The 24,303-nt window shown below is 40.0% G+C and overlaps 1 protein-coding gene across 1 annotated transcript in view; it reads right to left on the minus strand.

Moving 5' to 3' along the window:
• Positions 1–3,543: 3,543 nt before the first annotated feature.
• The window catches only part of bcas3 (BCAS3 microtubule associated cell migration factor), a 290,982-nt gene continuing 270,222 nt past the window's right edge, over positions 3,544–24,303 (minus strand). Inside the window, exon 24 of the mRNA XM_063907800.1 lies at positions 3,544–4,909. Within this exon, the coding sequence (XP_063763870.1) occupies positions 4,761–4,909 (149 nt within the window). The 3' untranslated portion in view covers positions 3,544–4,760. The remainder of the gene's footprint in view (positions 4,910–24,303) is intronic.

Below are 24,303 nucleotides of genomic sequence, written 5' to 3' on the forward strand. Positions count from 1 at the left end.
AATTATTTGCAGCTTCAAGACGCAATAAAAAAACTATAAAACATCTGTAAATGTGTTATCTTAATGTCATGTAATGTAGCAGTTTGTCGGTAAGTGAGTTGAATGAAGAGATGAATCAGACTGAATCTTATGCAAATAATCTTGGCCCCCTTAAAAAAGTCAACTGTCAAATATCATATATCTGATTTTATTGCAGACTCTTAATTCATTTGGGCTTTATAAAATGAAAGGAAGCCTAAAAATATTATAAATTGAGCGTGGGTAAGTGGATCCCAGCTTTCTCTTCTGTTCAGCTAAGTATTGTAAGGTAAATGTTCTTGTAAATCATATAAACCTTCAACTCCTCAGAAACTGGACTCTTATTTCTTTGTTTCCTGCAGGATAAATATGTTGGATTAAAGGGAAGCTGATCCAGAAAAATTCTGCTCAAGCAACTGATTCAAATCGTATCTTCTTCCAATCAAGCAGCTACACTGAGTTCAGAACAGGGAGCATCTCCTGGGATTTGTCCCGACTGTACAGCTCTGTACACACTGATGTCGAGTTTAACAATGCTGTCCCCGGGTCAGGAACTACTGGAGGTTTGGAAAAAAGTGTTTTCATATTTTTAGATTTGAGGTTTTAAATGTTTGCAAAATTTACAAATAATTAAAAGAGTTAACTCTTCTTATACATGTATTTATCTGCATGTTATTCAATGACATGGACCTGAAATGTATTTCTTTAACTCAAAATAAACTTGACTACACAACATGAACTCTCTTACAAGTCAGCATACACCGTTTGTGTCATGTTCAATTCTAATCATTTAAAGGGACTCATTTTGAGGTCAATGACATGAAAACCAAATTGAAGCTTTTATTGAACTCAGACTCTCTAAACAGTCTTTCCAGGCCAGCTAGTTGGTGTTTATAGCTTCAATATGTGAGCTTGAAACATGCAGGAGTCCTCCCGAGGAAGTCTCACAAACACTGAATGACGAGTTGCATAGAAAACGAATGCCTCCTAAAGTAACTCTGTAAAGTGATGAGTCCATGCCTCCTGGTTATTGACTACATCAATGGCTGCTTGTCTATCTTGATTTTCCTTTTTTACATTTTTGCAACCCAAATAAGGCCTACTTCGATCTTTTAAATGAGTTTCGGGGTGCTAAGATGTTGAAACCTTTTTAAAATAATACACATCTGCATTGGATTTTATATTTTGACAGCCAACTCTATTCCCATACATTTATTTTACATCTTCTAAAGTAAACTGATTATTTTAACCCATCTACATTGTGCGTAGATGCTGGTGGACTTAACAAGACAATTATCCTTGTTTGACCATACAGTATTTCTTATAGCTATTATACAGTAGCCTACCTGCTAATATCAACTGATTAACCCATGTTGAGGAATCAATTGTAAATGGTACAACAAAATGCCTTTAGGGTAAAATTGCACACTATCTGAAGGACTTGATTTCTAATAACCTGCCTCTTACAGGATTTTAATGTTCACATCTAAATGACAAACAATAATAGTCCCAGGGTCGAGTTTGACATAGTATATATATATGTTTTTTACCTACCTTTTTGACATAAAGGAAGCACAGCCCTGTGTTACTTGTCACAATCCAATTTTATCTGTAAAAACTAACTGCTTCTGATGTTCCTGCTGATCGGCATTTGTATTTACTTTTGCGAGAGTGGAAACAGGAGTGGTCATGTTGTGAACGAGGGCCCTAAAAGTTTGGATAAGATTAGCAAGCGGCACAATTTTATGCATCAAATGTTGGCACTACAAGAACACAAGTGAGTTTATTCCCTTAGGTCCAAAAGCACCGGGAGATATTTCTGCTGGTTGCTTTTGATAAACAAAGCAAGCGTATGAAGTTTGTAACTAGTAAAACCTAAATTACAAACAATAGATAATGGCAAGGCTATAACAAATACATTAGAAACTAAAGATTAGTGATAAAAGCTTAAAACCCAATGTTTATGATTATAAAAGTATCAGTCTTACTTTAGACTGACAGGTTGTCACTTGACATAGCTAAAGCTAAACTGTAAACAGAGCCCTAATGCACAGTAGATAGGAGGCTACATCTGAAAAGAGACTGTGCTATATAAACATAGTGTATGCTAAGCTATTATCATTGGCAGTCAAATTGATTTCTTATATTTGGAAGCATGCTGTAGATAAATATACAATTAATTTTATTTCAAGACTTTTGCTATGTACGTTTGTTGTGTTCATACTCAGGAAGAATGGCCAAAGCTAATGCTAATGCTAATGCTAACAAGGCTCCACAAAAAAACATAGTAAGCAGTAAGTGTTAGCATGCTTTGTCCCAGTCAGATATGAGAGTTTGTTTCCAGCTAACATGTCCTACCTGTGGATCAGTTCTTGCTTACCAAGCTAATGCTAATGTTTGTAGGTTTAGGGTTACTTCAGCTGAAGAATTGTGACTGCTGGTAAGCTTACAGTTTCTGCCATGTTTCTCTCACTGAAAGTTACCAAGTTTGGACCCAACATAGGATGTTGGATTGGAAACTTTAGAGTTCGCTCAATAAACGGACTCTCACCCAAATGGCCTTGAATCAGTGAGGATTTAATGTAACTCTCAATGACTCCAGCAGGACATGCCTTTCTGAGTTACTGCCAGACTACACTATAAGGTTCAGTATTTTAGTATTTCTTCTCAAAATCAATACTGTACGTCTGTGCCTAATAAATAACTAAATATACAGTCATTTAGCACTTTTTAAAATATGATATTGGTATTTATCACCAATAAGATCTCCTCAGCATTTATAACGTGTAATATTGTGAGTATTTAAACCTTGTAAAACGTTCATTAAAACATGTTGGAAACAAATAAAAAGCTTCAAGGTGAAACTGTGGTTTTCTCTTGTTCTTGTCCCATAATGCTGAGCTTCCCTCTGGATGAAGTGGCGGAGCACATCCTGCCAGCTGGAACTTATTTTGACATTATTCATAAGGGAGTTTGCGTACAAACATTAAATGGGTTCAGATCTTCATTAAATCAGTTGTTTTAGGTTCTGTACAACTAATACTCGTATATGCGAATGGGACTAAAGATATAATGTGTTTAATTATGAAATGTTTTTGGCATTTAAGTTGTAATTTATCTAGAGGGTCTGTTTCTTTTTAAGTACGGAATTGTTCTAATGTAGCTTGGCAAGGACCCTTTTTCATTTTATGGTTAGTAGCCTATGAACACATCGATGGGAGGAAATAAAGCATACAAGGAGAAATTCACCGCTAATTTAATTCAATTTTAAATTAGTTCTTTTTTTATCCCTGAGTTTGGGCTGTTTTTTTCCTGATTAGCAAAGAAACTAACATGGCCTCTTGTTTTTTTTCTCAGAACAAAGAGCCAGTCGCCCATAAAAAGATCCTTTAACAGCACTTTACTGCCTGTAAAAAAATATGGTACTAATTACCAGGGGTACTATGTGCTGATGGTCACCGCCGAGGTAGAAATCTAAACGGCACAATTAGCAGCAATCACACAGAGGAAAAAAAAGACAGACAGTTCCATTTCCTTGAGTTTTATTATGCTTTTTGTTGCATGAATGCTGGGAAACAAAGTAAGTACTTTACATATCGTCAACAACAAGCATGAATTAAAACAAGTAGATGCATGCCAACATGACATGCAGCCGCCTGACAACACTCATTTACATGTGATTGTAAACTATCATTTAATATATTTTAAAATTTGACAGTAAATAGTGCATTTTAGTTTTCATATCTGCTCAGGACAACACATTTTAATACAGTAATTTCTGATTATCAAATCTATGGGTGAAGCTAAAACATTTAATGAAAATACACTTTGTTAGTGATCTATATCTATAAGCAACAAAATATTTTGGTCAAAAGTTGCTAATGTACAAAATACAGCATGACGTTTAAACTGCTCAATTAAAAGTACTATGTGGAAAGGCTGAGTGGGGAATACATCTGAATGATGTCAAAAACATATCTCAACACAGTAAATATCTAAATTACTTCAGAAATGTCGTAACAGTGCCATCTAATTACTGCATCTTTTGTCAAATGTGATTACATGATAATCAAAGGCCTGAGAGGAAAACAAATGTAATCAGAAACATTTAGTGACCATGAGAGGAGCGGCAGCAGCACACACACAGAGAGGAAAAGGAGCTGCTACACGTCTCTGCCTGGAATAAACACTTCTCCTTTGTCGGCGCAGCCTTTCTCAGGGCTCGTTCAGACAATAGGCATGCCATAAAACTTCAAACACACAAGAAGAATGACGAGGACACATCAGCTGCTGAAAGACAGGATGGCTTCTGATGGTTAAATGTAACTGGTCTGTTAAAAATAAAGGAAAATCCTCCCTGAACACAGATGCATCTAAATACTCTGGGATGAAAGCACATTTTAAACTGGGTCTTTCATCTTCCTGCGCTTTAGATTTGCTCCCGAACGATAATCATTAAGCTTAAAAGAAGTGTGTACAATACATTTATGTCAGTGTTCTCACCCAGACATGAACGCGGGTAAACATTTTGAATATATCTTCAAATTTAAGATGAATGGAAGGATGAACAAACTACAGAAGCAACGGCGGCCAACCCAATAATGAAATAACTGCATGTATCCATGTGGCAAACTGTATGAGAAGAACACACTTTACTCGGTGTGATGCTGTGTGGAGAGACATGGGGGAGGCAGGCAGGTGGTGTGGACGGTGGTGCTTCTTCCCGAAGGACAGGTGGGACTCTAAGGGAAGTTGGTGGGGAAGAGGCTGAGCGGCTGGCCCTCGTTGGTCGGCAGAGGGGAGCGGTAGCCCTCGAAGTTGCGGGGGATGCTGCCACTGGTGGAGCCCGAGCTGTTGCTGAGGGTCTCGATGCTGCCCTCTCTCTGCAGCTCTGTAGGGGCAAGAGAGAGAGGGTGAGTCGGAGACATCCTAACTAATCTAAAAACATGATGGTCAAAGTCCACAAGCAGAATTTGTCTTCTGACATATGCCCTCGGTATAAGGGCCTGGGTATCAAACCTAAATAATATTTCAGGAACAAATCAAATATGTTGGTAGCATCAAATATATAAAAAAACAGGATCATTGACTATGAATCCTTACTTTGGTCTATATTCTGTGTACTCTTCACATTGTTTTTCTTGGAACAGTTGTAAGTTGTCTTGTGGAAATGTTCTGATAGTAACAGTTTATTCTGTGCCATGAAATCATTCGGATCTGTTTCTACTACAAGTACTAACATACTCTATGTCTCAGTGTAAGGGCAAGTTAGCAAACCTAAGTATTATTTCAGGACCAAATGAAATGTGTCAGTAGCGTCAATTATAAAACATGAACTTTCGGGGGTCTTATTTGAATATTCTGTGTAGACTTTACAGATATGAAATGGTGTTTGTTGGAATGAGAACGTCTGTTGACTCTGTGTCAACCTTAGGGATATCTTTGGCATGAAGTGGGATTAACACACATCAATAGTGGACAGCTACCGTTATGCTGTTATTCCAACATTCTCTGCTCAACATCCTCTTAACTTTTCATCCTGGAACTCTTGGAACCTGTGGACTGACCCATTATTATTTCTATAATATGCATTGGTATATATTCACAAGATGACGTGCATGTCCTTCTGCTGATGCTTTAACCTAAAGTGATTTACACACAATTGAATACCGTAAACATGCCTGGCCAGGGACACTGACTGCAGTGGAGGGGGATCGAACCACCAACCCTCTGATTGGTAGACCTATTTGCCCCCTGAGCAACAGTATTAGGACTGTAATGCATGTATTATGTACAAACCATTTACCGTAATTTCCGGACTATTAAGCGCACCTGAATATAAATCCCACCAACAAAATTTTAGAAGAAAAAAAACTTTGTACATAAATAGGCCGCAACTGTCTATAAGCCGCAGGTTTCCAGGTGTTGTAACGTGAGATATTTACACAGAAAGATTTTTAACATTTCTAATTACCACTTTTTTCCAAACTGTCGGAATTGAACAGCCTCAGAATGGCTTCATCACACACTTTCTCAGTCTGTGTTTCGTTGTCTCGCTCTTGCGCTTCCTGCTAGAGAGTCGCCTGGTAGCCGTTAGCCCGTAAAAATATATAGATTAGCCGCATCGTTGTTTAAGCCGCAGGGTTCAAAGCATGTGAAAAACGTAGCGGCTTATAGTCCGGAAATTACGGTATATATATTTTGTGCATTGTCTACATTTACAATTTATTTATGTTATCACTGTCTGCTAGTTAACTCATTTATGAATGTTCCCTAACTTTAAATGCTTTTATACCTTGGCTCTGTGCTTACTTTATTTTTTAAAAATTATCTTGTGCTACTTCATTTAATATGATCCATCCATCCATCTTCTCCTGCCTTTCCGTCAGGGTCGCGGAGGTAACAGCTCCAGCAGAGAGCCCCAAACTTCTCTTTCCCTGGCCACATCAACCACCTCTGACTGGGGGATTCCAAGGCGCTCCCAGGTCAGCGAAGAGATATAATCCCTCCACCTGGTCCTAGGTCTACCCCTCGGTCTCTTCCCAGCTGGATGTGCCTGGAACACTTCCCTAGGGAGGCGCCCAGGTGGCATCCTCACTAGGTGCCCGAACCACCTCAACTGGCTCCTTTCAACGCGAAGGAGCAGCGGTTCTACTCCGAGTCCCTCCTGGATGACTGAACTTCTGACCTTATCCCTAAGGGAGATGCCAGCCACCCTGCGGAGAAATCCCATTTCGGCCGCTTGTATCCGCGATCTCGTTCTTTCAGTCATGACCCATCCTTCATGACCATAGGTGAGGGTAGGAACGAAGATGGCGCGGTAGACAGAGAGCTTTGCCTTCTGGCTCAGCTCTCTTTTCGTCACAACGGTGCGGTAAAGCGACTGCAGTACCGCTCCCGCTGCTCCGATTCTCCGGCCCATCTCACGCTCCATTGTTCCCTCACTTGAGAACAACACCCCGAGATACTTGAACTCCTTCACTTGGGGTAAGGCTTCATTCCCTACCTGTAGTGGACAGTCCATCGGTTTCCTGCTGAGAACCATGGCCTCAGATTTGGAGGTGCTGATCCTCATCCCAGCCGCTTCACACTCGGCCGCAAACCGATCCAGTGAGTGCTGAAGGTCACAGACCGATGAAGCCATTAGGACCACATCATCTGCAAAAAGCAGTGGTGCAATCCTTAGCCCACCGAACTGCAGACCCCCTCCCCCACGACTACGCCTCAAAATCCTGTCCATGAATATCACAAACAGGATTGGTGACAAAGCGCAGCCCTGGCGGAGGCCAACCCTCACCAGAAATCGGTCCGACGTGCTACCGAGGACCCGGACACAGCTCTCGCTTTGAGAGTACAGAGATTGGATGGCCCTCAGTAGAGACCCCCTCACCCCATACTCCCGCAGCACCTCCCACAGTATCTCCCTGGGAACCCGGTCATACGCTTTCTCCAAATCCACAAAGTACATGTAGACCGGATGAGCATACACCCAGGCCCCCTCCAGGATCCTAGCGAGAGTAAAAAGCTGGTCCGTCGTTCCACGACCAGGACGAAATCCGCATTGTTCCTCCTCAATCTGAGGTTCGGTTTATTTGCCTTTTATCCGCGCTATACCTTTGCTGCAACAATGTAAATGACTCCGCCGTGGGTGGAATAAAGGTTTTCAGATTCTCCCTGTTTTGAACATGTCTCCTGACGGCTTGTTTGACGTCTACATGATGTGTTGAGTTTTGAAAGCTGAGAGATGTCAGCTCCTCTAAGAGACTCTGTCTTATAGTGACACATTACATATTCACAGAGACATACTTCCAGCTGAATGTGCATCACACACTCGCCATATAGTGCAGCGTTGCATCAAAATAGCCAATGTACGGCATCCAGCATCTGCTGATCCAGCAAGTGCATATGATCATGTTTCTACATTTCTGGAGAGCGATGCTGCTGAGCAAAAGGACAACCATTGCAAATCCTGAGGCCTCAACAAACTCCTACCAGTGAAAATGTCGAGACCATGATAGTGTATTGGCTAGCACGAAAAACACGCACTCAGGTGTATGTGTGTAGCACACTGTTAGCAACACAAGTTAGGACTCTAGAATTTTTTGAATAGCAGACCCTAACCCGAACCCTAAACCTAGTCCAAATAATTATTCAAAAGCAATAAAAAAAAGACAAAATTAAAATTAGCATTTAGCAAAAACATTTAGGGGTGGGGATCTTTGCACGTATCATTAAGATAGTGAGTTTAAGTAACATACACATGACAAAAAACTGCAATACAATTAAAACCAGTTTGAATACTAAACAAAAATGTAAAATCATGAAATGCTCACTAGCTCTAACCTTTAGCTTCTCTCTTGTATCAGTTTAAAACGGTTTCCACTGTTGGAGTTTTTATAGAGCCAGAAAATCATGCTATGAATTCTTTCTGCTGTTTTTTTTTATGGTGAACTGCACATTTCTGTCTGTCAAAAACTAAAGGCAGAACAAATCAGTGACCTTGAGAGTAACAGGAGCTCTAATTAGCTTAAGAGTCTTTTCAAATTCACAAACTGTACTGACATAAAACCACAGTGTGTGTTTGATACGTCCTGCAGATGTTCAGAGGCCAACACGGATACTGTCTCCATCAAGGAGGGCATGCAGGAAGTGGGAGCTTCTTACTTTAGCCGAGGAAACCTAATACAAACCACACTGTTATTATCCCAGCTAACACGCAATGTGCCACGCTGCGGTGTTATCCCAGCCCGCTGCCGACTACCCCCCCCCCAATCCCATCCACTTTAATTTCCCAGCACTACACAGGGCAGAAATGCAGCAGTAATTCCAGGCAGGGGTGAGGGCTGCTGCTTCACACTGCTCTGGGCTCAGATAATGTGTTTATTTACAAGGCCACTTGCACTGGTACTTTATTTCAGGATATTGCTAACAGGTTGCCAATAGCTCAAGTTTTTTTACCAGATAATCCATTTTTTTTAACAATGTAAGAGAGCATTTACACTTTGACTCTACTTCTTTTATATCAGAGTGGTGACTCTGGCGCATGGGGCAAATGGGTGTCTACCAAAAACAGGGTCATGGGTTTGATTCCCATACCTGCAGACAACATGTTGAAGTGTTCTTGGGCAAAAATCTTGCTCCAAAAAAGCATTTCTAAAGTATTTAAATGTATGTAGTCACTTTTCAGTATATAAAATATAAATATAATAGGTTTCTACTATTTGGAAATAATCAGAGAAATTACCTTTTGAAAGCATCAATATTCTCTAGGACTAGATATGTCTCAAGTGAAACCCAGGATAATACTTTTGTTACAACATACTGGCAAAAGCAACTATTATAATAGTGCATATATCCGACATATAAATGGAATCTCCTGTCCAAAGTATATGCACTTTAAAACACAGCTTTAGGCACAGCATTTCCAGCAGTGCCTGGGTTTACCCTTAAGAATATGGGTCATCTGTAATGATATCACTTTTCCAGCCACGGCTCCTTGCAAGCAGAGATGAGTGCTGGAGCCACTGAGATGGAGCCTCACCTCTCGTCTGCAGCCCTGCACCGCTAACTCCTCGTCTAAATGCCAATGTGACACCTAAGGGTCCTCCAGAAGGACCCAGGGGATCTCAAGGAAAATGCTTCAATGCTTCATTTTACCCACAAGTAACTTTGCTTTATTCTTCCCATTCTTACGTCACAGTTTACTGGCTTCCTACCACACTGACTGTCACTGCCAGACACTTGCCCTCCCAGCTAGCCCTTTTGCCAACCCCATAGATCTGCACTGTTGCTGTGTTATTGTAGGCGCTATAAGCTGCTGAACACCCCAGCAAAGCCCTAAAGGCCTTTTCTAGTGCTGCCTAATCCACCTCATTGTGTGACGCCCACCAGCTATTCAACAAGTCTTAACCTCTCACGCCCCCGACACAATCCCCCAGCACTGTAATGTTGGGGATCTTTTCTTCTGGGGCTGATGTCACTGGGTAAAGTAATATGGTTATTTACAAGGTGGTTTTGTCCGACGTGATGTGTAGATAATGCTGCTCTGGAAGGAAGCCAATGAAGAAATGGAAACTACTGTTGGGTTTGTCACATATAGGCTTTTAATGGATGGCTGATCTGAGCTACATGATAAATATTGTGTGCTAATATATAATGTTTATCCATAAAAATGTCAACAACAGTTTCTGGAAATTGAAAATTGAAAGCAGCTTGCAATTGTGAATATTTGGATAGGTACGCATTTAAAACAGTGCTATTTCTGAGTTTTTTCCTTTTTGTCACGGAAAACAACAATAGCCTAATCTTGGAAGTCATTCTGCTGTTGGTTTTGACTCTGTACTGCGCTGGGACGAGAGCTATGTTCGGGCGAAACACCAGTGGCCAGACTTCAAAAGAAAGTGCAAGTCAACCTTAGATACAGAGTTGAAAAAGCTATCAGTAAAACGGCACCGGATGCCACAGCTGGAGATAACAGAGGAGGTTTTTCAGACTAGAGTTGAATGAAGGAAGGGGGGCTGGTTCTTGGCAGTGTTGGACAAGGAAGAAATTGAAGCTGTTTTTGGAGACTCGTCCTTGCACAATCCAACAGAGACACAAATAACAACCCAGAGGCAAGTTAATACCTCATCAGCCAATCGGACATACAGAGGAAATGATCAGGGCCGGGGTAGTCTGCACCCTCGGCTGTGAACAGGCCTTAATCCTCTTATACTCTCACACAAACACACATCAGCTCCAGCATACACACTTTCAATTTCATACAAACACGAAAGCTAAATCTAGCATGAAATGCGAAGTACAAGAAATAGTTGTAACAGAAAAAAAACTTGCAAAATAGAACACACTGTCACATCAGCACCAAACATACTCCTGATATTGAAGGGAAATTCAATTTTTATCACTTTTACAATTCAATTTTACAACATTTAGTGGCTTAGATTGATTATTCCTATGAGCTTGTTTAATAACCAACACGCTAAAGAAAGTTCCTGTAACGATCACTAATAATACCCTTTTAATACTCAATTTTAATGCTTCATAAAATATGTAATTGAAAATATTTTATCTCTATAATCCTAACCCCAACCTAGTCCAATAATTGTCTCATAATTGACAAGCTATCCATGCCATGAACATTTTCCTAGATGCTTATTTTACATACGTTCACATCGTTTTACGCTATTTGGATTGCCTTTGTAGTGTTTTTTTTTCATCTATCATTCATGTTTTGTTGAGTTTCATTTTGTTTCTTAGATTTTTGTTTAATTATTACAATGAAATCTGTAGTTTGACAAAAAAATAAATAAATATCAATGTCTTTTAACCACACTTTACCACCTGTTATCTTCACCTGTTAACTTCACTAAAATTCCATCATTTATGTGACAAATGAGCTCCTTCCATAAAAACTCAGCTGAGTGAGTCCACTGGGAAGACAATGCAATATTGTTGAAATCGTATGTGTGCCTAGACCTTAGACATGACCTAACTGTTTTATTTGCCTTAATCCTACCCTAGCCCTAACCCCATGCCAACACGATAACATTTAAGGAAATTTGACTCTTATAAGTGCAGATTTAGGAAACACGCGCACGTACGCACACACACACACACACACACACACACACACACACACACACACACACACACACACACACACACACACACACACACACACACACACACACACACACACACACACACACACACACATCCTGTGGCCATGACTGGCAGTGTGTTGATGATTGTCATGTGCATGTAGGGTGAGACAAGACTCACCACTGAGAAAAAAAGGATCAAAGAGAATAAAAAGAGCTCTTAATCTGGGAGGGTCTGTGCCAGTACAGTTCCATCCATCCGTCTATCCATCTCTCTGTCCCTCTGTTCCCCGGAGAGGCTGGGATGGGGGCAGTAACCCATCGCGATAGCATACTTATCCCAGCTGATTGTTTTTGTGTTTTAACTTTAATCTCACCGTTGGCCCCAGCTGGCTCTGATTAGTGCTCTCACGTCACATTCCAACCCCTAACAGTCTCATACACACACTTACACTTACACAGAAGTGCATACGCTCACTTGCCCATGTGAACATTTGGGATTCTTCTGGCCGGTAACAGTATTGCTCAGATCAATCAACCAACTGAGGTGGATTAAGTCAATGCTAATTTGTCATTTTCTTTATCAGATATTTAAGGGGAGAGTTCCGGGTGTTGTGTGTGAACAGTAGGAGCTGGTAAACACAGCAGCATCATTACGAATAATTGCAGACCAGTGCTGCCATCTCATCTACAGATGCCTAAAAGAGAGCTGAAAGAATATATCTTTGTATCTTCTCTTCTTTCAGTTTTGGCCAACCTTTTCAAATCTATATAGATTATAAAGGCATTGGTGGCCCAAAAAAACCTGTTATGTACATGTCTTTAGTTGTACATATTTATAACCAATGGCATCTTGTTGTTACCTTTTAACAAGAAAGTAAATAACATGTTGTTTTTTTAAGTTAATAATACAAAGTGGGTTATACATGTCATATCCCACTTTACGGCATGAACTTCCCTTTCTCCTGACCTGGATTGGCCCCTTCTCTGACCTTCTACCATAATACCTTTTGACCAGATATCTAATAGAATTTCTATCTGAGGCATCATTTTATTCATGATATAGAAAGTGCCAAGTGACATGGATTTGTTTCCTTAAGTGATGAAGGTTTTTACTCTGCTGCCTTTCCCCCCGATGTTGCCAATTTAGCTCCCATGGAGGCAGAACATAAGGAAATCATGACTGAGAGTTCTACCTCAGCGGGAGCTAATGATAAACCGAAATGGAGTTCTAGGAATAAACGGCGTGAACCAATTCTCAAATGTATTTTCTAAAAGGTTACTGCTTTCAGAACATCTCCAACCACCAACAATGTCCATCAAGCAACAGCATATGCCTACTTTAACCTACTCAAAGATACCGCACCAATAATATATGTAAAATTCCATTAATATTACCGATGTGTTACATATGAAAGCATGTTGGCATTGCTACGTGAGCCCTTGCTCTGCACAATCCTTAGAAAGCCGGCCAGTTGAACGACTGAGTCCACATTAGTGGGAAAGCTCATTAACATCTACCGGAGATCATCCTGATGGACTGTGAAAAGCCTGGCTTAACACACCCTCCAGTGTAAAAGACAGCACACTATAATGCGGCTGGAGACACACACACCACATACATTACATCAGGATAGATGGCAAGAGTTTAAATGGAGCTCTAGCTGGATGTTGAAACCTCTTTTCTTTTAATGCACTGCTCAAACACTCTGGACTTACCTGGATATAGCTCAATAAAAAAACTCTTTCTCTTTTTTTTGTAAGCCAAAGGCAAACATCATGATGAAATGCACTGGTGTTAAATTTGGATAATCCTAATGAGACATTCATCCCACAGTGAGGACATTTCAGCGATAAAGCGGCAAAGGTAAAGAGCATATCAAATAATTATTTAAAAAAATAAAAAAAGTAGTATGGTCTTAAACTACTCAGCTACAAGTAACAGTCCTGTTTTCAAAGTGTTACTTAAGTATAAAAGTTTTGGCACAAAAGGTAAAAATACTTATTCTGCACGGTGGCCTATTTCAGAATAATATGTATAATAATAAGTACAGAAGAATTCAAAGATAAATGTACTTCAAGCTTCAAAAGTAATAGTACTCGTGATGCAGTATGGATTACAGTATGGGATTACAGTATCATTTTAATATGGTATTTATTTTGATCCTGTTTCTCTTTCATGTAAGAGCATTTGAGTGTTGTGGTTGTTCAATGTAAGTACAAGTAGCTCAAAATAATATTTAACTATAGTACTTAAGTAAATGTTTTTTAATAACAAAAGACATGTTTTACACATCTTCATAAAGACAGCCACCTCACATTCTGCAAATCCACAGAGAATGCCGGCCTCTTGCTTGAACTCCACAGGGCAAACCACAGCAACCAGCTAGCCCCGTTAATCATGATACTCAACAGGTTGCGTGATTAAGAAACAAATGAAAAAGAAGAAAGTGATTCATGGGGCTAATTCAGGCCCTTGAGCAGGGACTTTCTCTGCGTCTTCTCTGGCCGTATATTCTGAGCAACACCCGCTCTGAATACACAGCTGACCACAACTTTCCCAGCGGCTGCTCATTAGAGTGTGTTATAAGGGGTGCCAACAACAGGCCGGGACACTCCTGACACTCTATTCGGGCCGCTTTGAATTAGGCCTCTAATGAAAACCTAGTGCTGACCCAGGATTTGACCGGCTATTTACCCAAAGCAGACTGACGGCCGCCGCACCACTGGACACTGTATGTAAGTGCTTTTATAGGGAGACTGCTGGTCGTGAGCCAAAAGAGAGCAAGAACAGTATGAGACTGGTCTCTCGAGTGAGTAACAAAAACAGAAAATATGGAAAATAATGTATTTAATCTATTCAGCTGAATTTGTATAGTCAGCAAAAATACATACAAATGAATAAAAATAATTCAATTTAAGGATGTTCTGAACTCAAGGAAATGTTTTGAAAATAAAAGTACAGGTACAATAAACTTGGGGTTTATCTCTGAATTATAGGGGACACGGGCAATCCCTGCACAATTGTTTGAGCCTCTTTAAGTGCAGCTGTTATTTTGATGAACCCGTCCAAACGCAAAGTTCTTCTGTATTTCAGGTAACGCTTACGACATAGCTCAAAGTGTTTGTCCATTTTAAGAATGAACTGCAGTATACATAGTATAAGAGCAATGGGATTTCTCCATTGGATTTTGGAATATTGTAGAAATCAAGCTCTTTGGCTAACACATGTTTATGATTCTACAGATCAAGCTTTTACAATGATACAAGTCAATACATCTGAGACTTATGGTCCATCTGTGTTGGATCAAACATTATGTACATACTGGTATCTAATCAAATGAAACATTTGACTAAATACATGAAGATGCTTCCATACATGTCACTGGGCACACTGAATGGTTTAAAAATAATTATGTGAATCACACGCTATGGCTTTTACAGTCACCATATCTCAACCAAACAATTTCACATTTCATTATTATAATTGAAATACCAAATGACGGAATATCTTTTGGTATTCATCCCCCCAGTAGAGCAAAGACACTTGGACAGAGAATACCAAGGAACGATGAAGATATGTAATATTTGTATGTTGGTTTTGAAGAAGCTACCTCCGTATCTCAGTTGATGTAAAGTGGGGTTAGCGGAAATTCAATCTCTTTTCTTTAGGTATCAAAAAAGAGCTTAAGGCTTGCACACCCACTTTAAAAAAGACTGTAAGCACATTCAAGAAGTTTTAGATGTATATGCACTTCACGAGCAAACTGCCCATGGTGGAAAACAAATCACAGTGAAGACTATTGAACACACAAGCACATATATACATATGCACACTCACACACATATGGTTTGATGTCCTTTGACAAGCATCTAGGAGACCCCTGTCAATGGTTTTGGACAGGAGGGCTGGTCTCAGCTGAAAGAGGTTGCTGGTGTTAAGTGTCTGCTGAGGAAACTGATGGACACTACAATGTCAGGAAACTGTCGCTCATCATCACATCATGTACCTGACCCACCCTACAACCACACCAAGGTGGGGGCAAGATAAAGCTGCTACTCAACAGTGTGTGTGTATATTTGTGTGTTTTTTGTGAAAGAGAAGGGGAAAGTGCATCACACTGAACACATGGTTTAGAGATGAATATGCAAACCTACCTCTAGCGGTGCTTTGACTGAAACTAAAGTGCTATTCTTAATGTAAGACACTTCCCTTATGGTTATTTTTGAATTGTATTTGCCCCTTTCTTATCCCCTTGTGTATATTGTTTTTTTGGTTTTTGTCTTGGCCGCAGTACCATGCGATTTCTGTCAGGATTAATAAAGTGTTGCAGGTTCGATTCAACATTTCTACGTTTTTATTAAAAACAAAATCTCTAAATTGATAGCATTCATGTAGTAATTGTTGTAAACCATTCTGAATAACATATTGGATGGTTACACTCTACAATGAAACCTTGGAAACTACCAAGCTTATATTACTTATCCTGAGTTATATGCCTTATAGTCATGCTTTTTGTATAAGCTATTGTCCAAAATGGTTGGATTAATGATCTCTCTATGGTTGAGGTTCATTGTGATGGTGGACCAATAATGAAAGTATTTAAGTATAAAGCAGGAAATAAACAGCGGTAATCTGTCTAAAGGTCTGATGCTCTGTCAACTGAACAAATTGATACATGAAGCCTTGGAATACTGACCATGTGTAACAACTGGATATTAGTGCAACCAGACACAGCCCATTATTGTGCAAGAATACTTATTCAGTGCCAGCATTTTGACTGTGTAGTGTTGTCTCTAATCGCACTAACCAAAAGTGATGATTGCTGATGTTAGCCAGCTAGCTAGGTAGCAACGATTGTTCACGGTACCAAATCATTATAGACTTTTAATTAACCCTATAAAAATATTGGTGCCTTGTTGTTGACACCAGTATAGTGGTACATCCCTTAAAAAATGCCAAAACCCCACATGTATAACTTCATTTGTACTGCTGTGTTTAACAGAGCATCTGTAATCTGGGTTTACAGAAGTACAGAAGGGTGCTACTTTAAACACAGCAATAGTCAATACACATTAAGTCTTTCTTCCCCAATTTCACATCCCAGCTCCTGTACAGGACTTGTTTATCTGCTAGAGGCCTCAAATTGACAAATTTCAATGGTGTGTGTTAAACGTAAAGGCCAGGAGGCTTTTTGACCCTAACCATGTACCTAATATTGCTTGACTTTTCTCACGCAATGTAGTCACACTGAAATCAAGCACACACATATACTCACAAACACCCACATACCAGGTTCTCTGCGATGCTTTTCACAGAGCATGTGTGAAATTGGAACAACAGCAAATGAAAGCAAACTTGTGTAAAACTACAGAGCTGGTAAGAGGAAAAACAAGGGTCCATTAGGCACAACACCAATGTATCATAGGTACTTGTGTACAGGTTATCCCTGAGAGACAGACCAACACATACTGTACACACACTATCAGTGAAGCAGTCAGCAAATGGTCAAAGGGACAAAGTTCATGGCTTGTATAAAGGAGCAGGGTCTTTTGAAAAGCTGCTTGTAGACATAGAGCGCCTTACAAAGGAGCTTCCATTACATTTGCATTGCCTTTATACAGAGTAGAAAAGCTGTTTTCAAAGAACACCAATCTATCATGCTTGGGTTTATTGAACAATTTGTTTGGTACATGGGGTTTGAGCTATGACTCATTTCTTTGAATAGTTTAGATGCGGTAAGAGAACAGAGGTCAGAATGTTTACATTCGAAAACAACAGAAGAAAGAGAATAACCTGCAAAGATGCACAGCCAATCAGCCAAAGACTCATGGTTGACTTCAAAACTGAGCAACCCACCAAATGCTTGCTGAGTGGGGCCATGGAGAAATTAAAAGACCAATTCTGATCTTTGCCATCACAGATTCTGGATTAGTGACACAAGGAAAATGAAGGACATTTCTTGCATAAGAGCAATTTTTGTTTTCATTGATTGGAACAAAGTGAAGCAGTGAGAGGAAGGGGTCACATTCCTAATTAACAGCCACGACCCCTTTAAACCTATAGATTTTATTTATGAAAAGCCTCATACTAGTATTTAATTTGAAACTATTCCAAATTAAATACAAATGCAAAATCTTTGCTTGACTACTCATTTAGTTGTCAGATCTTTCAGAAAAGGCCCACAGCAGTTATATGTTGTTTACACTACCACAATTATAAAATGGTGAGAAAAGTAGCAGTTGCACAAAAATTCGACCTGCATAATTGCAAGACATCCAAATTGCAATTATTATGAATAGTTAGGATAAGGAAACATAAATTAAGGCTAGGAAGGGTATGTTCACAACACCAATGGAATTACATTTGATAGGTATATCCCTTTATTTTACTTCTATATATGAGATTTTTTTTGATCAAACTACATAGCTTAGATAAATGATTTATCTCTAGCAGACATTTATGCCTGGATAAATTAAAACTAGAAGGCTTTGACGTGTATTAATAATTAGGTCAATGACCTAATGAAAATAATCCTTTTACATTTCCTAATGAAATTCACTTCATAGACCAATCTGGATGCTAATTTCTCTAAGTTTAAAAAAAAAAACCCTTTACAACCTCTTAATAGGAAAACACAACATACACAAACCAATAAGAGTCTTGAAATAGCGCCAATGCATGTGTCAAAAGCTCTTGCTATCTGGTCTTCTATCAAATTACAGTCAGTTTGCGGCAGAAGATCCTTGTATTGCTTTTGTTTGCATTTAAGTGACCTGGAGTGGAAAAAAGAGACACCATTATCTATATAGCATCAACATGAAGCTTTTCATATGTCAGCTCTAAGTGTTTTAATGTGTCGTAATTATGGCTCGGCTTTCATCTTGGACATGTGGCTTCAAAGATTCTCAATGATGTCTTATTATCATATCTGTCTGCATGAGTAGGAAAACACAGAAAATAATAACAGTGCTCCATTTTTATTATCTGCCTGTGGTTCAGTCAGTCTAGGTCTGACTTGATTGGTACACTTTGTTTGCCAGTGTTTGGCTTTAACTTGAAATCAATGCTCTCCACCTTCCTTTCATAAAGGAGAGGATATGAGGGAGAGGATATGATCGTATTCCAAAGCCTCAGAGAGGTAACAGCCTTTAAAACGTGCTAATGTATGTCTCATCTTGCTTCACTCTGTGAAGGCAAAACCAATACCAAACCTTGATATCACAAGCCAGACACTACTCAAGGATGGGGATTATTAACATGGGTTTCCTGATGGTTTAGTAATTAAGACGCAACATGTGACCCTGACATTTTCAGTCAACTCAAGCAAGGAATCTTTTTTGCATATCATGCTTTGTATAGTGGAAATGTGGTGTCAAGCCGGATTAGATGACATATCTCAAGGCGCAAACAACACATACAAACATCCACCCCTTCACACCAAGCAGCAACCTACAGTGCCAATGAGAAGAGCTCAAAATGGCCATTGCTCGATAGGGCATTTCAGGCCTTTCTTAAAAGCGAGTTAGCTCCAATGCATTTTTTAATGCCAAACTTTACATATGATCTTTCAACACTCCAACTCTTTGCCCATTATTGGATTAGTCGGGAATTGTGCGACACTGCCACTGCCAAGGTGGTGATCAGAGACATCCCCATTGCCCTTCACTCTCCTGAAAGCTTGAGATGACGTCATAGAGACTATGCCCATGATTCACACATACACTTATCAACTGATGACGGTGGCTGACAAGTAAGGTGCCAACCTGCTGATCAGGGGCACTTAGAGTTCTTTAGCGCCAATTCGAATCCATACCCTCTCCCTACCTACTTCCACTCTGTGCATGCGTGTGGAGGGTCTGCCAAATGAAGAGCCATTTCAAATCAACTAGAGAGGAGTGGGAGTTATTGAACTCTGGTTTATGATCCTGACTTAACCAGCTGCCCTACTTGACAATGTCTATTGCATTAAGTGTCCCTTATGGAACATTCTGTGTACAAACACTTCCATGAAAACATTTACTGCTGAAATAAGATGATACAATGGAAATTGAAATACAGATATTGACAACTTAAAAGTTAAATTGTATATTATTATTTTCCTTAGGATCATATGTCACTGCATCTATTGTAATAAACTGTATAAAAGTGGAAATGATTGTATGGTTTTGTATATTTACAGGAAAGCAGCTCATAAATAGTAGACTTACAAACAAGAAGATGTCTAAGAGATGCTGATTACAAACTTTTGTTAGGAATAGTTCCAGTTCCTGTTTCTGCCAGAGAGAGGGGAGTTTGTCCCAAAACTTTTCATTGTCTTAACAAGCTACACCTTTAAGAAGGAGCCTCTTTCAGCTGAGAGTGTCACTACAGAATGATTTCACTCAGTCAGAGTGTTGAGGATGTATAGTTTGGTTTGGAATTGGGCCACTGTCTAGCTCAAGGACACTTTGATACTCTCTCTGGAGGTGCCAGGGATCAAACCAGACTGTGTTTATAGGGGCATGGCTCCGGAGGTAAAGCGATCATTGGGTAATTGGAAGGTTTCAGGTTTGTATGTGTGTCTTTGGTTGGACATTGTGTTGACAGGAAGTTCCAGTGTTTTGGAAAGCTGGCCTGGCTCAGCTCAGCTCAGCTGCCTCTCCATTATGTATCTTATCACTTATTCATGTAACCATATTTTATTGATACACACACACCCGCATGCAGGGTCATGTTAGGAGAGATTGTGTGTGTGTAATTTATGTGTATACATGAGACTCAATATGACAGGGTGTGAGCAGAATGTGTGTATACATGTGGGCTGAGTGAACGCACTCTCCAGAACACATTATCTGTTAAAAGTGTGACTTTGCGTGTGAATATAAACACTTTGCCTAAACTGTATGTGTTGCCTTTGTTTGCTGGTTTTAAATCATATTGGATTCAGTGTCTGATAATGATGAATTTGATTGCTGGATTAAAATGTTGAAGCAGCTCTATTACGCTCATTTTCAGAGCTCATATTAGTATTTTGTGTCTCTGCTGGGACATGTCTCCCTGCTTAAATGTTCAAAAAGCTCTTTATTTTTCTCAAACTGCCTGTGCTGCAGCACCTCTTTTCATCCTTTGTCTGAAACCAGTCTAATCTGCTCTGATTCGTTAGCTGGCAAGTTCTGCGTGATTGGTCACAAATGATCATGGAAGAGGAGGCTTAATGTCCAATTATAGTATAAATACTGTTTCACACATTTTGAATATGGGATTGAACAAAGATATGTGTCTTTTTTTGCAAGAGCTGGACAAATGTAAACATAATTTACATGATTCTTCTGAGGTATAATAAAGAATGGACCTCAACATATGTTTCCACCCTGTCTATGTGCAGAGAGTACCTGGAGAAGTGCACTCCAATTTCTGACAACCTACTGGACCAATATACAATATTACCTTAAATTGACATGAAATTTAGCTTCACACCAAAAAAATAAGTAAAGGGTATACAATGTTGGTTATTCGACTTAGTGTGTCTATAACAGCTAAGTCAGGGGTGTCCAAACTACGTCCTAGGGGCCAAATGCGGCCCGTGGTCCGCTTTTAATTGGCCCCCAGCAATTTCTAAAAGTATAATGGAAAATGGCCCATCTTGTATTGGACTGTAAATCTTAAATATGTCTAAATATATATCACATCTGAATAAGCCAAATTTTCAAATACATTCAGTGAATTAAAATTTAAAACATTTTCAAACAAATCTTAGTTGATTAAAAAAAGCCTGACAACTTATTTGCTTAACAGGCTTGAAATATACCTTTCATATTTCACATCATTATAAGGAATCTGAGGCTTCTGTTTTAAGGAATGAGCTGCCAACAAAATAAATGGAACCCTATTATTGGAGAGCTGTGATGTAGGCTGATTTTTTTTTCTTAAAGCATATTCAAGTATCAAGCATAATGTACCTACATTTGATTAACTTATGAGGCAATATCACAGTGAGTTGTTTGCCCCGGTCAGCAGAGCAACAGAGACGGCAGCGACAAGTGTTTTTACTGCGTGCTGCCGCGGCTGCCGGTGGTGGAGCAGATTGGGTAAAGTGGATCGCCCTTAGCCACAACTGCATTTCTGATGCTCTGTACAAAGTGTATCCCCGGCCCTCTTGTTGTCTGACCGAGCCAAAACAGATGCGGGAACATGGCTTTAAAAAGCGCTTCCCACCACTCTCACCATCTCTCTCTTTTTCTATCCCGCTATAATTCTTCCACTCACTCTGCTCTCACTTGCCCTCCTTTTCTATGAACCCTTACAGCCCCTCGTCCGTGTGTGTGTTTCCCTTGAGCGAGCTGTTAAGTGCAGTCTCCAAAAAAGTCCACAAAAGCCCATTTGCAGTCAGCTCAAGCGCCGCACACACAACGTCGACACAAGTGCGCTGTGACACTAACACGCAGGGACACATACACACAAGTACATTCACACTGAGAGCATCACACATGTAGACACGCACACGCACACTTTTCACACTTCCCTCTGGGCAAACGAGGCCGAGCGGCAGAGGCGAGGCTGGGATAAATGATACAATGATATCCAGGCCTGACTTGTCAGTGGAGCTAAGAGAGAGGATGAGGAGGATGAAGAGGGGGGAGGGGCGAGCAGTGGCGGCTCTGAATACAGGAATTATTCTTCATCGTCTCACACTGTCACCGCGTATTACCCTCAAACTCTCTCCTGGCAAGATGGAGAGAGAGTGGGAAGGAAGAGGAGAAGAGAGAAAGAAAGGTTGGGAGGAAAGATGAAGGGGGGGGGGGGGGGGGGGGGGGGGCGCTGAAGGGCAGATATAATGACCACACTCTGCTTTCACACTCGTCGTCTCCTCTCTCAGCACCATACTCTCCGGCCTCAGCCAGCCCCGCATTCCCTTTTCTGTTCTTTCACTCAGTCCCTGACGTCTTCCCCCCCTTCTCTTCCTCCCTGCGTTTGTTCTTTCTGTCTGTCACGCCAGCGCTGAGTAGCTTTCAGGGAGAGAGTGTACTCATTTGCTCTCTCTCGCGCTTTCTTCCCCCTCTTTGGTTAAAGCAAAGGGGACAACATGGCCCTCTGGGCATGTCACAAAATGATTAACTAATAGTTTTGAGTTAGTCAAGTATCCAAATGGTGTGCGCGTGTGTGGTCCGTTGCGTGAGTTCTTCAGTCTGTACATTAGGCCTGCTATTGAGATCATAGTCACAATTATGCTATGAACAATATACAAACAGCGGTACATACATGGAAGCCGCGAGAGAGCCGGTAGCTAAAGACGGGCCATATTTACGCCAACGTCAGACGCTGAAAGACTTCAATGGATGGTTGAAGTCACATTTTGACAAGGCATGTTTGATCCATTATTTATCCAGTCAGCTTTTTGTGGACAGACTGAAAGGACTTGGAGTTCATGACAAATCTGACTGGTATGTTGAAAACCTAAACTAAGTTCATTTTGCGAGAGGAAACCAAAAGCAGACACATCAGCTCTCCAATCTCTTTTCCTTGTCTTCCACTGGCCAACGTTTTTTTCACTGATGTCCTGTAAATGAATCTCTACCTGTCACCGCTAGACCACAGCAAGTCAGTGAGCCTATAATGGAGCCAGTTTCATAAAGATCACGTGTAAGTGTGTATGTGTGGGGCAGGCACAATTCATACTACTTCACAAACCTTCCATGTACTAACGTCAAAACACCAGATGAAGAAATATGAGGAAATATGAACTATTCATTCTTACAGTTGAGTTCCACACACTTGGAGAACCTATTAGTGGTTTTTGACTGTATCCGTGACATGTTCAGTCATTTTCTTTCCTACAATATTTGCTTTTGGCAATAGGCTTATTAGCTCCAGTCTCACAGCAGTGTTCATCTGCACTGGATGCTTGATGATTAAGTGAATATTCTCAGGGCTAGTGGGTACAGTAGTTTTGCTAGAGAGTTTATCCCTAAAACACTAACCAGCCAAGAAACTGCCAAGTTCCAAGTTGAACTCAATGCGAAAGATTCACACTTTGTACGGCCCCTATAAAAAACTAATATTAGCCGTAAAACGTTCTTGTGTGATTGGACCATAAAGCTAATATTTTGGTGTTGGGTGACACATAGTAGATGCACAAGAGCATTTTATGCTAGAACTGAACTTTACTTAACCATGTCCTGTCAAGACTGTGTATTGTTGGCAAATCTATTAAATAAGTCATACACAACAATTACGATGAGGCTAATAGCACTAGGATTGGGTCTAAAACCTCTTTACTTTTATGGTAGAGAAGGTTCACAGTGTCAACATCTGGAATGTCATCTCTGATAAGATTCAGAGCCTTATTTCCTAATTTAATAATTGAGTAGAAGATGATCTAAATCATAGTTTTGCCAACTTTTAACTTACGTTTATTAATTCTTCCATAAGCACTTGTACAGTTACTTATGTTGGTATGACATTCTACAACTTTACACAAAGCCTTAAAAGGCTTAAACATTAAGTGTTATATCTGTATCAAAACTGAGGTATCATTTGACTACACAAAAAAAGTTAACCTTCTACATTTTAAACCATACTTGAAATCCAATCCTATTTGCTGACACATTACAGACACTTGATTGGAAACTAAACTTCAACAACACCCTGCCCAAAAAAAAGTTTGACCAAATGTGCTTTTTCTCAGTGACTTTTATCATGTAA

Source organism: Eleginops maclovinus, chromosome 18 (assembly GCF_036324505.1).
Source record: "Eleginops maclovinus isolate JMC-PN-2008 ecotype Puerto Natales chromosome 18, JC_Emac_rtc_rv5, whole genome shotgun sequence".
In the NCBI taxonomy this organism is placed as follows: domain Eukaryota; kingdom Metazoa; phylum Chordata; class Actinopteri; order Perciformes; family Eleginopidae; genus Eleginops; species Eleginops maclovinus.